This window comes from Megalobrama amblycephala, linkage group LG6 (assembly GCF_018812025.1).
Source record: "Megalobrama amblycephala isolate DHTTF-2021 linkage group LG6, ASM1881202v1, whole genome shotgun sequence".
In the NCBI taxonomy this organism is placed as follows: domain Eukaryota; kingdom Metazoa; phylum Chordata; class Actinopteri; order Cypriniformes; family Xenocyprididae; genus Megalobrama; species Megalobrama amblycephala.
Window position 1 is genome coordinate 23,098,044 of NC_063049.1, and position 18,765 is coordinate 23,116,808.

Sequence of the window (18,765 nt, forward strand, 5' to 3'; positions counted from 1 at the left end):
AGTTTTAAAAGTACATAAATACATGTCATAAGACTTCAGGACTTAAATCTTTCCTCAGTTATTTAAAAATAAAAAAATTCTTTATCTTTATCCTAATGTGACTAACAAGGCCAAACATTTTCTTTTCTTTTTTGGGGGTTAGGTACTTATCCTTTGAATTGAGTAAAACTTTTGATAAATTATCTGTACTTAACCAGGCCTACAATTTCTCAGTACATTTTACACCTCTACCTAATAATGATAAAAAATAAACAGAATAGCATTTATGTAACAGTGCAATGGGGAAGTGGTATTAATGCAAATATCGTTAGAAAGTGACGCGAAAGTGGTAATTAAACTTGGAAATACAGATAACAGGTTATTATTTTGGAAATAATGATAACAGCCATTAGTCTTTGACTGTTCTGACAAAGATTTATAAGATACTTTATATGCATTAACCATTTTATTCGTGAGTTTCTCTTTATTATTTACATGTATTCCTACGCACGCTCCGCCTTCAGACGCAGTGAGGTGGGGTCCAGTGCAATGAACCACTAATAAAAATGTAAGTCGGGTACTGTAGAGCTCTGCCCAATCAGAATTTAGAGTGGGCGTGTCTTCCGTACCACGCTCCTCCGGCGTCACGCGCATCACTGTCCAATCGGATTTCCCGTGGCGTAGACACCGCCAAGCTCAGTTTTACAGACCCGGAGAGGGAGCAGTTTCAGCTGTGCGCGCTCCTATTCATTCAGCGCTAGACAGTTGAAGGCGGATGCAACCGACCGTAAGTGAGACCAGGGGGGGCTTGGGGTCCACGTAGACAGCTTTGACCTCTATTTTCTGTATCTATAATTCATCATAGCTTAAAGGAGCTGCCATTTATCTGCGTTTGAAGATGATAAGATAATTTGGCATGAAATTACTGCGTCTGCCAGCCAAACTGGCTAGTCACCTCAGCGTTTATCTTCATGTATTTATACATAATGGAATCCATGATCGTTAGTCTATCAACCGTCAGTCCGGAATAATTATAACTTATGTGAAAGATTGAAACTGTCTGTCTCAAATGGCTTGTGTTAGCCAACAAGCTAACCCATGTCAAGTGCTTCTGTCAGTGCAGTGCAATGGGAAATCCGCACTGATCTTTAGTGATGGTTGGCCACTGCACGAAAAAGCTCTGGTATACAACACTGGACGTGTAGTAAACAATAGTATGCAGATCTAAGGTTGATTATACTAAAGCAGCTGGGATGACCTCGATTTGAGTGGAAGTTAGCTTACTACGTTAGCTCGCTAGCTTAACAGCTTTATCCTATCTTCGCTCTAAAGCTTTTTTGAAACACTTTTGCAAAATAAAACCGTTATTGTTGTTCATTGTGCATAACCGTGAGGGGTGTATGAACTAGATTATAAGTAGTTTAGGTCGTCATATGGACCTGTCACTTCAGCTAGCAAGCTATCAAAGCATCACTGCATGTTGGCTTTGCTTTAGCTTCCATGTAAAATGGCTGCCAGGCATTAAACCAAAACCATCCTGCTTGTTAAATTAGTTCTGATGAGTTAGTAAACAATTATGCCCCATTTTACTCGATTATTTTCCACTTTTGAAGGATTTTCAGTCGTCTAAACCCATGCTGTGGTGAACCAATGAATTGTTACCCTCCAGCAGTATAGTGTTATGACTGACTGTCAGCTGTGTTGCTACATTTAAAGAGATCGTTTTTATATATTGTGCCTAAAGTAAATTAGAGAAACTATGTGTAAAACACATCATTTGAATTCCTTTTTGAAATCATGCATGATGATTTACAGTTGCCATGCGTCTTTTATGTGCATGCTTCTAACGTCCGCATCCATTTTGGGTTTCATGAATGTGCCATGATCTTGCAATCAAACATCTCTCATGTGCAAGCTCGTTATTAAAGCACGATCATACACTGCACATGATATTTTTATTTTTTCTTATTATTTGATTTATCTTTGTTTCCTGTTTGAGAGATGGGCTTCAGACCTCCTCTTCCTCTGTCCTCTTGCTAACTGGCTATGCCAACAAAAACAGCACCTAAGAAGGCAAAGGGCTTCAGGACTGTAAGTTCAGAGGAAAGTTTACACACTTCATTTCCAGATGGCCATTTAAGTCCGATCCGTTCGCAAAACGGTACGAGCACATGCACAATACCCGACCTGGTCGCATTTAAACAGGAGGGGCGCGTTTTGATCACATTTAGAACTGGGTTTCATTCCAAAACGTGTTTGAAAGGCAGCTAGCTAACTGGGCTAACACGCTTTATTATAGTACATACTGCTCCGATTATGCATTATGTTTGAAGCGGAAAATATAAAATCAAACGGATAATCGTTCTGCGTTATGCGTTTACATGCTTTTTATAACTTAGGACATTGGGCAGGAATATTTTCTATATTTTAGGGCCCATTGCTTTTGCTAAAAAGTTACTCTAAACGACAGGAACTGTTGCATATAAATGATTTTAAAAAGATTGCATGCGGTTTTTGAGTGCACGTGTTGAAGTTTTGATGTTAAAGAGATGAAAAGATTCGTCGAGGTCTTTGTCTGGTAGTATAAGCTGCATGAGTGCTGTGGAAGCAAATCGGCGGGCCTCGTTTTCATCACCTATGGGTTGTCTCAAAACCTAGTGAGCTTCCTACCTAGACCGCATTTTAAATAAACAAACTTAAACCTCTTTAAGTGAACTGAGTGACGAAGAACCCAACTGTCTTTGCATTCACACCGTCCCTGGGCTTGAAAGTGAGCTCAAGTCTTATTTTAGTCCACTTTACCTGTGACAGTGTCAGTCCATTTCTCATTCACACTAGCAAGAGTGCTGCTGTGCTGAGTGTCAGCATACAATCAGAATATCTGATTATATTCAGTACTATAGCATTATTGCAAGTATGATGCTGCTTTTTATACAACAATTCAATAAACAAGTTATTAATATTGAGTAGCTTTGAGTTTTAGACAAAAATGGGCAGTTTGTTGTTTTTCTGCCAAACAAAAATACTAAGAATTCAAATCATCAAGCTTTGTATGTTTTAGTAATTTTTTACTGATAATGATCATCCAAGAAAACAGGCCGAGTGCTAATGCCTCAAGTTTTATTTTTAATTTTTTTTGCGTCATGTATCATTTAGCATTTTGGATGAATGCTTACTCGCAGAGGGTTTAGGCAAATCTGAGGCCTACCGTAAAGACTAGCCACTTCTGTTCATAGATCAGGAGGATGTTGCAAATGAAAACTTTCCTCATTAGTCACTTTTTCTATGAGAAACAAAGATTTGTGTTGTAACCTTGGTTACAGTCTTCAAGTGTCCTCCGCTCTTTTGCCAAACCAGTTTTCGATTCTGTTGCAGAGACGTTTTGTTGTGGAAATTTGGCTCAGGTTTTTCAGCTAGACCAAGCATCTATTCCTCAGCCCCAGGGATCATGGCCAAAGATGTGAGTATTCTCTAGCTCTATTAGATGTAATCGACTGACAGTCAATGAGTTTGATGGTCATCTTGTTCTCTACAGGCTGGTCTGATTGAGGCCAATGGGGAGCTGAAGGTTTTCATCGATCAGAACTTGAGCCCTGGCAAAGGTAAGAGGAGCGTTAGGAGTTTCTGAAGATAATAGTGCACTTCATCAGCAGCTAATTTTTTTTCAAGAGAGTTAGTCCTTACGGTAATGCTTTACAAAAACCCAGACACCTGCTTGACCTTATATAGCACTGCATTAAGATGTCTTCTCTGTATACTACGCCTGCAGGTGTGCTGTCTTTAGTAACGGTGCATCCTCAGTCAGTGACTGTTGGAAAACAGCTTTTGCCAAAAACATTGGGCCCTTCCAACGTGAACATCGCACCACATATGGTAAGATTTAAATGGAGTTTGGCTGCATGAATGCTAAAACGTATAGATCGCATGGGCCGCATTTACACTACAGGTCTTGATACCCAATTCCGATTTGTTGACTATATCTGATTTTTTTTTTTTTTTTTTGACAACCAGCTTACATCTTTTAAAAGTGTCCCATATCCGATATTTGAATTTACACTGTACACTTGGCAAAACAACCCAAGGTAGACGTACTGACCCGGAAAAGCTTAAGACGAAAAGAAAGTAAAAATGGCACAATTTGCAAATGCAAACAAAATGATAATACAAGCTTATGTACCATCTTTAAAGGTCAGTGAAACGTTGGTCTCTTAAGGCAGAGGAAAAAAAAAAGCGGAAAGCCCTTATTGCAGCCTGGGCATTGAAAAGAGTCATGTGTTTGTTCGAGGTTGGCCACTGTCGCCTTTCCAATGACATGCGACTTGCATTTATGGGAATTTCCGATCTTTCTGCTTACATGGCAGATGCAAATTCACCAATCTGAGAATATTGGAATCCATGTGTTGTTGTTCGTTGTTGTTCATTGTTGTTCGTTGTTGTTCGTTGTTGTTCGTTGTTGTTGCTTACATGATCGTGGGTCATATCAGATCTGTGCCACATGGGAGGAAAAAAATCGGAATTGGGTCACTTGAACCATGTACATTGAACCGGCCATTAGCATTATTCACATCACATGCAATTCCAGTTTGTTTTTCAGGTTTGTTCTCCTGTCTGTCAGCACTGTTATTTAGCCAGTGCTTGAATCAGATGTTTGTTCAGGCATTGTGGACGATTTCTGGTTTATCAGTTGCTATAGTAATGCCAAATGCAAGACTCAACAATAGTTGAAATACATGTATTTCATGTAATGCATTTCAGTTTTTCACTTGCCTTTTCAATATTTTCACTGGTCCCACCACAAAACAATAGCACTATACACTATTGTTCAAAAGTTTGGGGACAGTAAGATTTTTTTTTTATTTTTAATGTTTTTGAAATAAGTCTTCATGATCCTACAGAAATCTTTCTAATGTGTGGATTTGGTGCTCAAGAAACCTTCTTATTTGTATCAGACAGTGTTGAAAACATCTGTGCTTCTTTAAAGGGTTAGTTCACCCAAAAATTTATTTTTTGTCTTTTACTTATCCTCATGTCATTCCAAACCTGTAAGACTTTTGTTCATTTTCGAAACACAGGTGAAGATATTTTAATGAAATCTTAGTGATTTCTGTCCCTCCATTGACAGCTACGCAACTACCATTTTGAAAAGTTCATAAAGAGATCATAAAACTAATCCATATAAATTGAGCGGTTTAGTCCACATTTTCTGAAGAGACACAATCACTTTATATGATAAACAGATTTCATTTAATTTTATTCACATATAAACATTCAACTCGCACATCAGTTGTGGTAAACAGAAGCTCAAGCATGTTTGCTTGTGTAAGAACCAGTGAGGTTCATTCTGGTGTTACCCAGCACGTTTGAGCTTCCACATGAACCAATGAGGTTCATTCTGGTGTTACCCAGCACGTTTGAGCTTCCACATGAACCAATGAGGTTCATTCTTGTGTTACCCAGCATGTTTGAGCTTCCACATGAACCAATGAGGTTCATTCTGGTGTTATGCAGCACGTTTGAGCTTCCGCAAGAACCAGTGAGGTTTGTTCTCACGCGTCTAGCAGGTTCGACTTAGCTTTTGTTTATGTTAGCTGATCAATGTTTATATGTGAATAAAAGCCTAAATTCAGTCTGTTCATCATATAAAGTGATCGAGTTTCTTCATTAAATTTGCACTGAATCTCTCAATTCATATGGATTAGTTTTACAATCTCTTTATGAACTTTTGTCAATGGAGGGATGGAAATCTCTCAGATTTCCTCGAAACATCTTCATTTCAGTTCTGAAGATGAAAAGTCTTAGGGGTTTGATGACAGAATTTTAATTTGACTCAATTATCCCTTTAATATTTTACTGGAAGGGTCATTCTACAGAAACGTCCACTTTTGGTATGGCAAGATGTCTTAAAATGTATTTCCTTTTCTAACATTTAAACTTAGACCACATTATTATATTACCCTTTGACTTTATGAATACACATAAATGACCACTTAATGTGGTTACGCTTACTTTTTTTTTTTTTTTGTGTGTGTGTGCATTTATTTAAAGACCACATACAGGTGCTGGTCATATAATTAGAATATCATCAAAAAGTTGATTTATTTCACTAATTACATTCAAAAAGTGAAACTTGTATATTATATTCATTCATTACACACAGACTGATATATTTCAAATGTTTATTTCTTTTAATTTTGATGATTATAACTGACAACTAAGGAAAATCCCAAATTCAGTATTTCAGAAAATTAGAATATTGTGAAAAGGTTCAATATTGAAGACACTTGGTGCCACACTCTAATCAGCTAATTAACTCAAAACACCTGCAAAGGCCTTGAAATGGCCTCTCAGTCTAGTTCTGTAGGCTACACAATCATGGGGAAGACTGCTGACTTGACAGTTGTCCAAAAGACGACCATTGACACCTTGCACAAGGAGGGCAAGACACAAAAGGTCATTGCAAAAGAGGCTGGCTGTTTACAGAGCTCTGTGTCCAAGCACATTAATAGAGAGGCGAAGGGAAGGAAAAGATGTGGTAGAAAAAAAGTGTACAAGCAATAGGGATAACCGCACCCTGGAGAGTAGGGATGTCCCGATCAGGTTTTTTTGCCCTCGAGTCCGAGTCCGAGTCATTTGATTTTGAGTATCTGCCGATACCGAGTCCCGATCCGATACTTCTATAATACATCAAAAAAAAGAATAAAGAAGAGCGAAAAAAAAACAGATCCAGGACGTTCCTTATTTTTTATTTAATTACAAACAGAGCACTTCTGTGAGGTAGCTTGAACAATCAAGTAATAAATAACATAAATTGTTCACTTCACTTCACTTTAGTGCAACAGTAAATATAAAAAAAAGGCTAATATAAAAACAAATATATTTGGTTTGATTTGGGTATGCTGCAGTCTGTGTAATAACTAAAATAATGTTTATATATATCATATTTTCTGGCTAGTTTACTTTAGTTTTTTATAATTCACCATACTTTAACCCAAACTGAATAATAAAAAACAAGTTTAAATGGGTACATCTTCTATTATTATTTTTGATTCTTAATTTTCTTTTCTGTCATACTCAAATTCTTGCTAAAACACATTAGACATGCGTATTGTGTGCATTTTGAACACTTTTTGTGTGAAATTATATTTATTTTGTCCATCAAAAGTGTGCTTTCACTTTAATTACGCGTCAGCAGCGCAGCGTGTGTCTCAATCAGCTCCCTAGTTCAGTAGTCAGGACACTGATCAGGGTATCAGCCACATTCACTTTCATTATATACTGATTCACGACCTAGGGAGCTAGGGAGCTGATTGAGACACAGGGATAGACTCGGTGCCGAGACGATCGCGGCACTGCTGCTTACGCGACGCTCCGGCCTGACGCTTTACGAGCTGCTCCTGCTGCCTGTGTGAATGCATCCGTTGGTTAACATGCACGCTGAAAAAAATATGCGCTACTCACGCGCCGCTTACGCTTGCAGTGTGAAACAGGCCTAACTCTGTGCCACCGCATCACTAGATGTGTTAAAAATAATGAGAATATATACATATATATCCGAGTCCTGATCGGGAGGTAACGTCCGATTCCGATCGAGTCTGAAACCACATGATCGGGCCCGATTTCCGATCACGTGATCGGATCTGGACATCCCTACTGGAGAGGATTGTGAAATAAAACCCATTCAGAAATGTGGGGGAGATTCACAAAGAGTCGACTGCAGCTGGAGTCAGAGCTTCAAGAACCACTACGCACAGACGTATGCAAGACATGGGTTTCAGCTGTCGCATTCCTTGTGTCAAGCCACTCTTGAACAACAGACAGTGTCAGAAGCGTCTAAAGACAAAAAGGACTAGACTGCTGCCGAGTGGTCCAAAGTTATGTTCTCTGATGAAAGTAAATTTTGCATTTCCTATGGAAATCAGGGTCCCAGAGTCTGGAGGAAGAGAGGAGAGGCACACAATCCACGTTGCTTGAGGTCCAGTGTAAAGTTTCCACAGTCAGTGATGGTTTGGGGTGCCATGTCATCTGCTGGTGTTGGTCCACTGTGTTTTCTGAGGTCCAAGGTCAACGCAGCCGTATACCAGGAAGTTTTAGAGCACTTCATGATTCCTGCTGCTGACCAACTTAATGGAAATGCAGATTTCATTTTCCAACGGGACTTGGCACCTGCACACAGTGCCAAAGCTACCAGGTTTAAGGACCATTGTATCCCTGTTCTTAATTGGCCAGCAAACTCGCCTGATCTTAACCCCATAGAAAATCTATGGGGTATTGTGAAGAGGAAGATTCGATATGCCAGACCCAACAATGCAGAAGAGCTGAAGGCCACTATCAGAGCAACCTGGGCTCTCATAACACCTGAGCAGTGCCACAGACTGATCGACTCCATGCCACGCCACATTGCTGCAGTAATTCAGGCAAAAGGAGCCCCAACTAAGTATTGAGTGCTGTACATGCTCATACTTTTCATGTTCATACTTTTCAGTTGGCCAAGATTTCTAAAAATCCTTTCTTTGTATTGGTCTTAAGTAATATTCTAATTTTCTGAGATACTGAATTTGGGATTTTCCTTAGTTGTCAGTTATAATCATCAAAATTAAAAGAAATAAACATTTGAAATATATCAGTCTGTGTGTAATGAATGAATATAATATACAAGTTTCACTTTTTGAATGGAATTAGTGAAAGAAATAAACTTTTTGATGATATTCTAATTATATGACCAGCACCTGTATACTATTTTCTCTGGCAATTTAAAACATTTTTTTTTTATTATTTCTCAAGTAATGATGCAGTCCTTTAAATCTTAATTCCTGAGTGTAGCAGAATTCAATGGATGTAAAATTATCATGTCACATATGACACATTTTATTTATTGTGACAGACAAAAAACCACCAATCACCAGTGACATACATAAACATTCTTTAACTATAATTAAGTAGATGGGACTAAATTTTTACTTTTGGTATACAATCAAAGACTGTCATTGGCACTTAGTGAAAGCAGTCAGTTAAATATCATAAACAACATTTTAAAAATGTCTGTTAAATACGCTGTCTGTAAAGTCGCTGCTTCTCAGCTGCACTCAATTTAGCCATATACCCTCAATTTAGCCATACCTGCCCGAAGGAGGATTAACAATGAGAAAGAAAAGTTAGAATCATGTAATCTTAGTGCTATTTTATGCAAAAGAACTAAATGGATAGCTTTGAATAAAGTTTATCTATAAATGGGAGACACTAGTGACAGTAACTCCAGTGACAATTTTCATAAAAATAGCTCAAGAAGGTTTAATTGTTCAAATAACATAGTTTCATTTTAAAATATAAAAAATTGCAATCCTAAAGTGTTTTTCAAGTGTAATATTTCTGGAAAGGCTAGGGACAGAAAAGTGGAATGACCCAAATTTTTTTTTTTTTTTTGATAAATATAAAGTTCAAATGAACAGCGCTATATATATATATATATATATATATATATATATATATACACACACACACAAAATAGAAAATATTTAATTTCTTTCCCAAAAAAAAAAAAAAAAAAAAAAAAATCATCCTGACCCCAAAGGCTCTTAAAAACATACGTTAATATATAGCAGTATATATTTTTCATTACAACATTTTCGTTGCAGAATAGCCTTTTACACCTATAATGTTGCTCTATGACAGCTTTAACCATCATTAATAGCAATTGAGCAGAACATTACTGATTTAATATTCCATCCATTTTAATTAACTATCATAATTCATTCTTGCAGTTTTAACAAAGCAAGGCATAAAACCCATATATAATACAATCAACAAATGTAAGAGCATTGAAACTAAAGAACTCAAGCATGAGCAAAATAGGGCGAGTTGCACTTTCGTCAGCTGGCACGAAACTCTCACTTTGGGCCCAGGCCATCAGGCCATTTTTATTTTTGAGCCCTGCAAGTGACTTTCGTTTACAACAACTAAAAGTAGCCAGGCGTCAGTATGGGAAGAGCTAATGGAAAAATGGAAATGTTGCCATTGCCCGTTCAGTGTTTTACACACAGCTAGAGTCTCAGGATGCCGAACACTCACCATCTCCTGAATGAAGAAAGAGAATTACTTGAATTCTGATCTGACAGTTCAGGCTGAAACAGATTTCCAAGAATGGTTATGTTTAGATTAGTTTTATTAATCCAGATGGAGCAATTCACAGAAATTATTGAAGGAGTGAGGTATCTCCTTCTTAGGAATGGGAACAGTTGTGGAATATACCATATACTGTCTGAGCCTGAAGCTTTGGAGTTTTCAGCTGCTTTAATATATCAAGGAAGCGATGCAGCTTTTAATTGCTGGACAGAATCAGGGTATGATGGGTGTCCTCCATTGTCAGAGACTGAAACCGGCTTCCCATAACAACTAAAAAATGGAATGAACTCGTTTATAAAAGAGGAATCGTTGGCTCCTTTAACTGATGCTTGCTGTTTAGCCACCTGCATATTCACAGCTGCTGTGTTGTTAATTCCTTGCCATATGTCAGTGAGAATAGGAACAGTGTCATTTATGTGTAACCAGCATAAAAAAGAAACGCATTAGCTTGCATTTGTCTAGTTGAATGTTTACCTTCCTTAACATCAGTGTTAATAACTCTTTTAGTTTAGATTTCATTGTAATGTGATATTTTTAAATATCATACTTCAATTTGCAGCATCATTTACTCATTTTATTATGTTTGCCATATTATTCTAACCTGATTGTCTCTATCACAGGTCATCAGCACACCTCAGAGGCCCAGTGGCTCCAATGTGATCCTAATGAACAGCCCACACACACCCAGCTCTCAGTTTATCACCCAGAGTCAACCATCGGAAGCTTCTCCGTGGTCCTCGGGGTAAGTCAGCAGACTGCTTTATAACGTAATTACATTTCTCTTTCAGAAATAGATCAGGTGGCACCAGGTGCTTTTCTGTCCTTAGCCACGTTTCCACTTTCGGGCCTAAAGTAAGTGTGCGAGTGCGTGCCAGGGCCAGTCGTGTTTCCACTGTCACTTCCGGGGCTTGATTAGACCTTGTCTGGGCGTTGTTGGGGCCAGCAGCCAGGGTTTTTTAGCCCGCCGAATACCTTGGTCCAATGCAGGCCAACTGGGGCTTGAGATGTGGTCATGAACAAAGGTGGGGTTTACCTGAGTCAACACCGCTGCTAATATCCTATGTTATCATACCAGGCTACCAGCTAACCTCAACATTTAAAACAATTTTCAGCTCGACTCACTTTCAGACACCAGCAAATGTTTGAAATAACTTCCAGTTGCAATCTGATGGAGATTCTGGTCACATTATGAGGCAGAAATATGCTAAAGGGTACTTATGCTAACCATTGTGATTAATAATTACACATATGTTTATGGAAAATACCAGAGACTACTTGACAAACATAGACAAATCATATATGATTATAATTGTGTATTTATTGATTGATTTCATGTTTCATGTGTCTCTTCCCTGTGCCATTGTTGATACCGGACTAATGCATCTGCATATGTGTCATAAATTACATACACTCCAGTTAACTTGTAAAACTCATAACTACTTTTTTCTTCTTGTGAGCTCCCTCTGTTGCTCTGGCTGAAAGGATTGCAATATAGTGAGATGGGAGAGATTGCTCAAACCTCCTCAGATTGCATAATTTCACGGAAAATTAATAGAAATGCTCACTCTATCGAAAGAAATCTGACAAACATGATATTTTTGATACTGATTTGAACATGATACTTTATAAATATTCTAAATGTGTAAGCCTTTGGACTTAAAAGCTTTAATGGAGTTGTTTTGTGCATTCCTGTGATCACAAATGGAAGCAGGCATTTGTTCTCTTTTTATATGAAATGGTAAATACCAGCTTTTTTTTTTTTAACCAGTTGGAGTCTTAAAGGATTAGTTCACTTCAGAATTAAAATTTCCTAATAATTTACTCACCCTCATGTTTGTCTTTCTTTCTTCAGTCAAAAAGAAATGGAAAGGTTTTTGAGGAAAATCTTTTTAGGATTTTTCTCCATATAGTGGACTTAAGTGGCTACCAACGGGTTGAAGATCCAAATTGCAGTTTAAACGAAGAATTTTCAAAGGGGTCTACATGATCCCAGCCAAGTAATAAGGGTCTTACCTGGCAAAATGATCGGTCAAGTGATTACTAAGCGAACGTGCGAAGACTAAGTCAAACACCCTTTACAAAAAAAGGTAAAAGAACGATGTTGGGCGATTTTGAAGTTGGAGGAGAAAATTAGATTTTCGCCCTACCGCGTTACTTCTGCCTATGTCAAGCATGACCTTTCCAACATGATTACGTAATGCGTGGCACATTGCAGAGTTAGTGCAAGACGAGCATTTGTGGTTAAAAAGTATAATTTTTATTTTTTTTAGAAAATGACCAATCGTTTCTCTAGATAAGACCTTATTCCTCGGTTGGGATTGTCTAGAGCCATTTGAAGCTACATTTAAACTGCAATTTGGAACCCGTTGGTAGCCGTTGAAGTCTACTATATGGAGAAAAATCCTAGAATGTTTTCCTAAAAAAAGCAAAAAACAACTTAATTTATTTTCAGCTGTAGAAAGAAGGATATGAACATCTTGGATGACATGGGGTGAGTGAATTATCATGAAATGTTAATTGTGAAGTGAACTAATCCTTTAAGACTTTAAGCAAAGACCAAACATTGGCTTCTGTCATGCTCATTTTGCTCATCTTGCTCATCTAGCTAGTTTTCAGTCAGCTGGTGGAATGGTGAGGTTGTGTGTTATTCTATGGAGGCATGTGAAGTGGAACAGTGGAGGACAGTGGAAACTCAAGCTTGATTTTGGCCTCAGTGCTCGAGGTTCTAGGCTTTTGGCCCCTGACCTCCGTGCCAAACATCATGCATTATCATGCAATAATTTGGTGTTTGTTTGGCTTTTTCTCCAGGAAGAGGGGTAAGAAGGGGGAGAAGAATGGGAAAGGCCTCAGACATTTCTCCATGAAGGTTTGTGAGAAGGTCCAACGGAAGGGTGTCACAACCTACAACGAGGTTGCTGATGAGCTTGTGGCTGAGTTCAGCTCTGGTGATAATCATATCTCCCCCAATGATGCGGTAAGCCTCTTCCTGTGGCCAGACTTTGATCCAGAGCTGTGTTTAAGTGCAGCGATTAAAGAGTTGCTTTTTTACTTATATCTCATAATGAATAGTGCTTCTTTTTCTTTGTTTGTCCCTTTATTAGCATGTGTATGACCAGAAGAACATTCGACGGCGTGTGTACGATGCGCTTAATGTGCTGATGGCCATGAATATCATCTCCAAAGAGAAAAAGGAGATTAAATGGATTGGCCTGCCCACAAACTCTGCTCAGGAGTGCCAGAACCTGGAGGTGGGTTTACTCGTCCTTTTATTTCACTAAGGTTTTTTAAATTTCCTATTAGACAATTAGTAGGGCAACTAGTTTAAACTGTTGTTTTTTAAGGTGGAGAGGCAAAGGCGTTTGGAGAGAATCAAACAAAAACAGTCACAACTTCAAGAACTCATTTTACAGGTCAGAAGTTGCTCTTTTTGTTTTATAAGATTGTTTTTGATTTGAAAATTAATGTATTTTTTTCAATTGCAGCAAATTGCCTTCAAGAACCTTGTACAGCGGAACCGCCAGAGAGAACAACAGACGAAAAGACCCCCGCCTGCCAACTCGGTCATTCACCTGCCATTCATCATCGTCAACACCAGCAAGAAAACCGTCATTGACTGCAGCATCTCCAATGACAAGTATGATATTAAAAGTCAAACCATCTAGGCTGTTGGTGGCATGACTCAAATATCAAAGATCTTCACTTCACAAATCTTTTCTCATTACTTCCATTTGTTGTCAGGTTTGAGTACCTCTTCAACTTTGATAGTATGTTTGAGATTCATGATGACATTGAGGTATTGAAGCGCATGGGCATGGCTTGTGGTCTAGAGGTGGGTAAGTGCTCTGCTGAGGACCTGAAGACTGCCAGGAGCTTGGTGCCCAAAGCACTGGAGCCCTACGTCACAGGTTAGTGCCAGTTGGCCACCACATCAAAGTATATATGTGATCAAAAGATCAAATTTTTAATTTGATGGTTACATTTTGAATGCAGAAATGGCACAGGGGCCTATCAGTAATGTCTACATGACAGGGGCTTCGTCTGCTAACGGAGGCCGCTATCATGTTGGGAGGTGAGTTTCTGTTGTGCACCTTTCAGTTGTTCATTAATAAAATGGATGGAAGTTGGAAACAGGAGTAGCTATTGAATCAGGTTACACCATGATAGTTTCCAGTCACTCACTACCATTCAAAACTTTGGGGTCAGTAAGATTTTATTTATTTATTTAATACTTTTTATTTTCTTCTTGAAATTGATCATAAGTGACAGTGAAGACTTCTACATTATGAAAGATTTATATTTGAAATATATGCTGTTCTTTTAAACTTTTATTCATCAAAGAATTCTGGAAAAATGTATCAGTTTCTATTGTTTTCAGCATATTAGAATTCTGAAGGATCTTATGACATTAAAGACAATAGTAATGGCTGCTGAAAATTCAGCTTTGCCATTACAGGAATAAATTACATTTTAAAATATATTAAAAATAGAAGTTATTTTAAACTGTAGTAATATTTTTCAATATTACTGTTTATGCTGTACTTTTGATCAAATAAATGCAGCCTCGGTGAGTGGAAGAGACTTATTTTAAAGTTGTTTTAAAATTTTACTAACCCCAAACTTTTAAAAGATCTCATTAACCCAAACTTTTGAATGGTAGTGTACCTGTACAATACAGTGACCACTATGCACTATTTAACCTTAGGCCATAACCTGGGATGCTTTGACAATCCTTCAAAGCAAGTTGAGTTGAATTAAAGTGATGTTTTCAGATAGAGATGATGATAAGTATAGTTCTGATGGTACTTCTGATTGTCTGGTTAATTTACAGTGAGGGAAAAGGGTGGTGATACCACTCTTAGAACCATTTGAGCTTCATATCTTAAAATCTCAAGGTTCACTTATCCAGAATTTTATTATTTTAAAATTTTATTTTTAATTCCAAACATGCAAATACTGTCATTTTTTTTTTTTCCATGTAGTTTCAAAACGGTATGATTTTTGTCCCCCAAAAGATGAAGGCAGAATATTCATGTTGCTCTTTTGTTCATGTGAGACTACTGAACTGAGGCGGAAAAATTTCTCCAAAAGTTTTAGGGTAGTACCATGAAAGTAGTCCATAATAGTTAATGTGCACCATATTCTTATTTTTTTCTAAGCTATCTGATAACTTTGTGTAAGGAACAGAGGAGGTGCAGGGGAAGAAATTCAGTGAATAATGGCTTCAAATTGGGTCACAAAGCTATCAAAAGACTTGGAATATAGCAAGCATGCTCTATGGACTAATTTCTTGTGGTTTTGTTTCATTTTTGGAGTTTGACTGTCCGACTGTCCGTCTGTCCCTGTTCACTTTCATTATATAGAAAAGAACCGCAACATTCAGCTAAATTTTTCTTTTATGTTCCAAAAGGAAAAGAATGTCAGTCATATGAGTTTGGAGTGACACAAGGGAGATTAAATGACAATTTTCATTTTTGGTGGGCTATCTCTTTTAAAGGGGACCTATTATGCAAAAAACTCTTATAAGGTGTTTGAACACCAATGCCCGCAGTGTGTGAGAACAACCAACCTATAATGGTAAAAATCCATTCATTCATTATTATTATTATTATTATTATTATTATTATTATTATTATTATTATTTATTTTTTTATTTTAATAATTCCCATAAATCAAAAGCAGTCTCTTCAAATGAGCCGATTCAGATTCTCCCCTACATTGATGTCACCCTGGGGAGAAGCCCCGCCCACAGCCTGTGATGATCTGCCCTATTTGCATAGAGAGCCCTGAGTGAGAAGCACAGAGTCCACCATTTCTGTATCCTCGCTGTAGCTGCTGGAGTTGTACAATGTCTACGCTAAAAGAGGCATTACAGCTGTTGTGTTTTGGGATGTACCAATGCGCATAAGAGTCTCCATAGACTCCCAACATCTAAAGGCCCAGACATACTTCAAACAAAATCGAAGAACAAACTGATGTGACGTAATTTCAAACAAAATCAGGCCAAAACGAAGTTTGTTTTGTGTTCTTTTTGGAAGTTCAAAACGGCTTGCCAAAGTTCGCTTCAGCTGCAAAACACCTTCGTACTACCATTGGTCCGTGATTAACGTAATAAGAGGTGTGCACCGAGGCTCCGCCTTCATTCACGTGGAAGTCTTCTCTGACTCATTTGATCTGTTCGTTTGATCTGAGTTCGTTGAGGTAAGAGCTCCGCGGGTGAAAACATAAACACACTGGATAGCCGCTTTATAGTACAAAATGAAGTTGTGCTTGTGATGAAATAAGGCACTGAAACTGTTTTTCGTGTTTGATACTGTAAAGCTGTTTGCTTTTAAGCAATCTATTGAATAAACATCTATTCTATATGCTATATAAATAAATGTGACTGGAGTGCTAATTTTCAGAGCTCGTGTTAACATACTAATGTTGTTATGATCAGATGCTTTTCTTAAACTTTCTATAAAAAATGCTTGCAGTTTTCTCATTTTTGTTGTTTATTTTATTACTGAGAAGAAAGTGTACAGCCTGTATTTACATATTCATCTAACCGTCGCTTTCAGCAGTGTGGGCGGCGTCAGATGTTCGATTACAGTATATCGTAGCTCACGCATTTCGAACTTCGTTTTACCCTTAAAACGAAGAATGAAAAAGAACTTAATTTGAAGTATATCGGGGCATTAAATCACTGAGGACATCATGGTTGAATTTCGGTAAAGACTTATACGTTTGTGCCAGTCATTTTGTGGCGGGCTGCTTTACAAACCAGGCCCTTTTCAACGACTCTGGTTCAAACATATAAGGCTGAACACATCTACTGACAGTTTCTGACATTTTTCGTGCATTAGATTGTCCTCTTTTGTTGTTGCCGGTATTCTGGAAATCTGTCCTACACTGCTTTTGAAGCTCGGCCCTCTTCTTGAAAGGGGGCCTGGAGCAGCAGCTCATTTGCATTTAAAGGAACACAAAAAGAGTGCTTTCTCACCCCCAAAAAGTTGCAAATTTAACATATTATAAAATATCTGTGGGATATTTTGAACTAAAACTTCACATAGACACTCTTGGACATCAGAAACTTATTTTACATCTTGTAAAAAAGGGCATAATAGGTCCCCTTTAAAAGAGTCTATGTGTCTTGTTTTTCATCAAGTTTCTCTTTCGTCTGTTTCTCTGACAGTGACGGTGGGGCAGACGGCACGATGGCTTCGAGTTCTAACGACTCCCACTACAGCGGCTCTCGAGTCGAGACCCCCGTCTCTTACATGGGCGAGGACGATGAGGATGATGACGAATTTGACGAAAACGATGACGAGGACTAAGCCCAGCCCTCATTCAACCTGTCCATCATGCACAAGTTCTTCCAGCTGCCATATCCGAGGATTGATCAACCACATCGTTCTTTTTACTCTTCTGCAACTCACCGTTTCCTTCACTCTCTGTCAGAGAAAGGGCATTGAAGAACACAGGCTTTAATGGAATGAGTTGTTTTCATCCTCGTCTTTCTGAGCTCAGGACAAGCACATCATCCTAGGCTGTGTGCTTTGCCTGCTGGGAATTATAGTTTTCAGCTGAAGGACTTTGCTGAAGTTTAGAGGTGTCACTTTATTCCCTGTCGCAGCGCTCCTACTGGGTGTTATCCGCTCTGTTCTGCGTGACCCTCTGAAACCTTCCCTCCTGAAGAAAACCCCTCTTGCGTACAGCCTTGAGAGCTGTTGAAAAATGTTGTGTGGATCTCTGTGTGAAGTAGTTCTCTTCTGTTTTTGAATGAACTTTTTTGTTTTTGAATGTGCTGGCTTGATTTTGCATTCTGACGATTCGGAGACTAATGAATCGAAGAACCTACAAAGCCGGCTGCTATTTTTTGCCCCATGAAGGGCAGGTCTTTGGATGTGTGGACTCTTTTCGTATGCTGACCTGATGATTTCTTGCAGGCTTTTTTTGTAGAATCTCCTCCTGTGTGTGTTCGGCTCCTTGGCGTTCTGCAGAGCGCTACTTTTTTGGAGGACTCTGAGAAGTCAGTCTTTTTGTGTTTTGTTTGTTTTCTTTTGGTTTCGGAACTTCATAGGCCAACCTGTCCTAGAGACACCGGAGAAACTTCAGTACCTTAAAGCAGTTATAGGAATATAAAAATGCTTTGTTTTTTAACCACATGATATCAAGATTCGTTTCTCTGTAATACCTTGAAGCGTGTACGATTATTGTTGTGTATTAAAAAGATATGGTCTTTAGGTCTCTCTGGACTTCCCTTTGAAAATTTCCTTTAAAAAAAAAAAAAAAAAAAAAAAACGGAATCCTTGTACTGACTCCTCAAAGTAACTTTTTTCTGTAATCTAATATAAGTTTCAAATTTAAATATAAAGAATGTTTTAAGAATTCAAACTCATTGTGTTTATTTGCGACACTAATGTAATACTACTAATTTCAATAAACTTTATTTTATATATGTGCCTAGTGTGACTAGATTTGCATTCAGGAAGTTGACATGGCATAACATTTTCTAATTCTTTGCCATTTATATGACCACAGTATTTGAGAGTGGTTGTACTTTTTTTTTTTTTTTTTTGAGAATATTTGTACTTTTAGCATTCATTTGCCACACCACATAGCCATTGATGTTATCTGTATGACAGAAGGGTCCCTGTGCGATCCAGAGTCAAACCCCCTTCAGGACTC

The 18,765-nt window shown here is 38.1% G+C and overlaps 1 protein-coding gene across 3 annotated transcripts; it reads left to right on the forward strand.

The window, feature by feature from the left end:
- Nucleotides 1-599: 599 nt before the first annotated feature.
- tfdp1a (transcription factor Dp-1, a) lies at nt 600-18,538 on the forward strand. 3 transcript variants are annotated; one of them, XM_048193470.1, is made up of 12 exons: nt 600-766; nt 3,355-3,439; nt 3,515-3,581; nt 3,749-3,852; nt 10,719-10,840; nt 12,907-13,072; nt 13,200-13,346; nt 13,440-13,508; nt 13,581-13,732; nt 13,837-14,003; nt 14,089-14,167; nt 17,270-18,538. In XM_048193470.1, the coding sequence occupies exons 2-12, from the start codon at nt 3,428-3,430 to the stop codon at nt 17,409-17,411; spliced, it is 1,227 nt and encodes a 408-aa protein (XP_048049427.1). In that variant the 5' UTR covers nt 600-766; nt 3,355-3,427; the 3' UTR covers nt 17,412-18,538. The 3 variants fall into 3 exon arrangements, with proteins under 3 accessions (XP_048049427.1, XP_048049426.1, XP_048049428.1); XM_048193469.1 differs by lacking the exon at nt 600-766 and adding an exon at nt 1,928-2,070; XM_048193471.1 differs by lacking the exon at nt 600-766 and adding an exon at nt 2,002-2,140.
- Nucleotides 18,539-18,765: the final 227 nt, after the last annotated feature.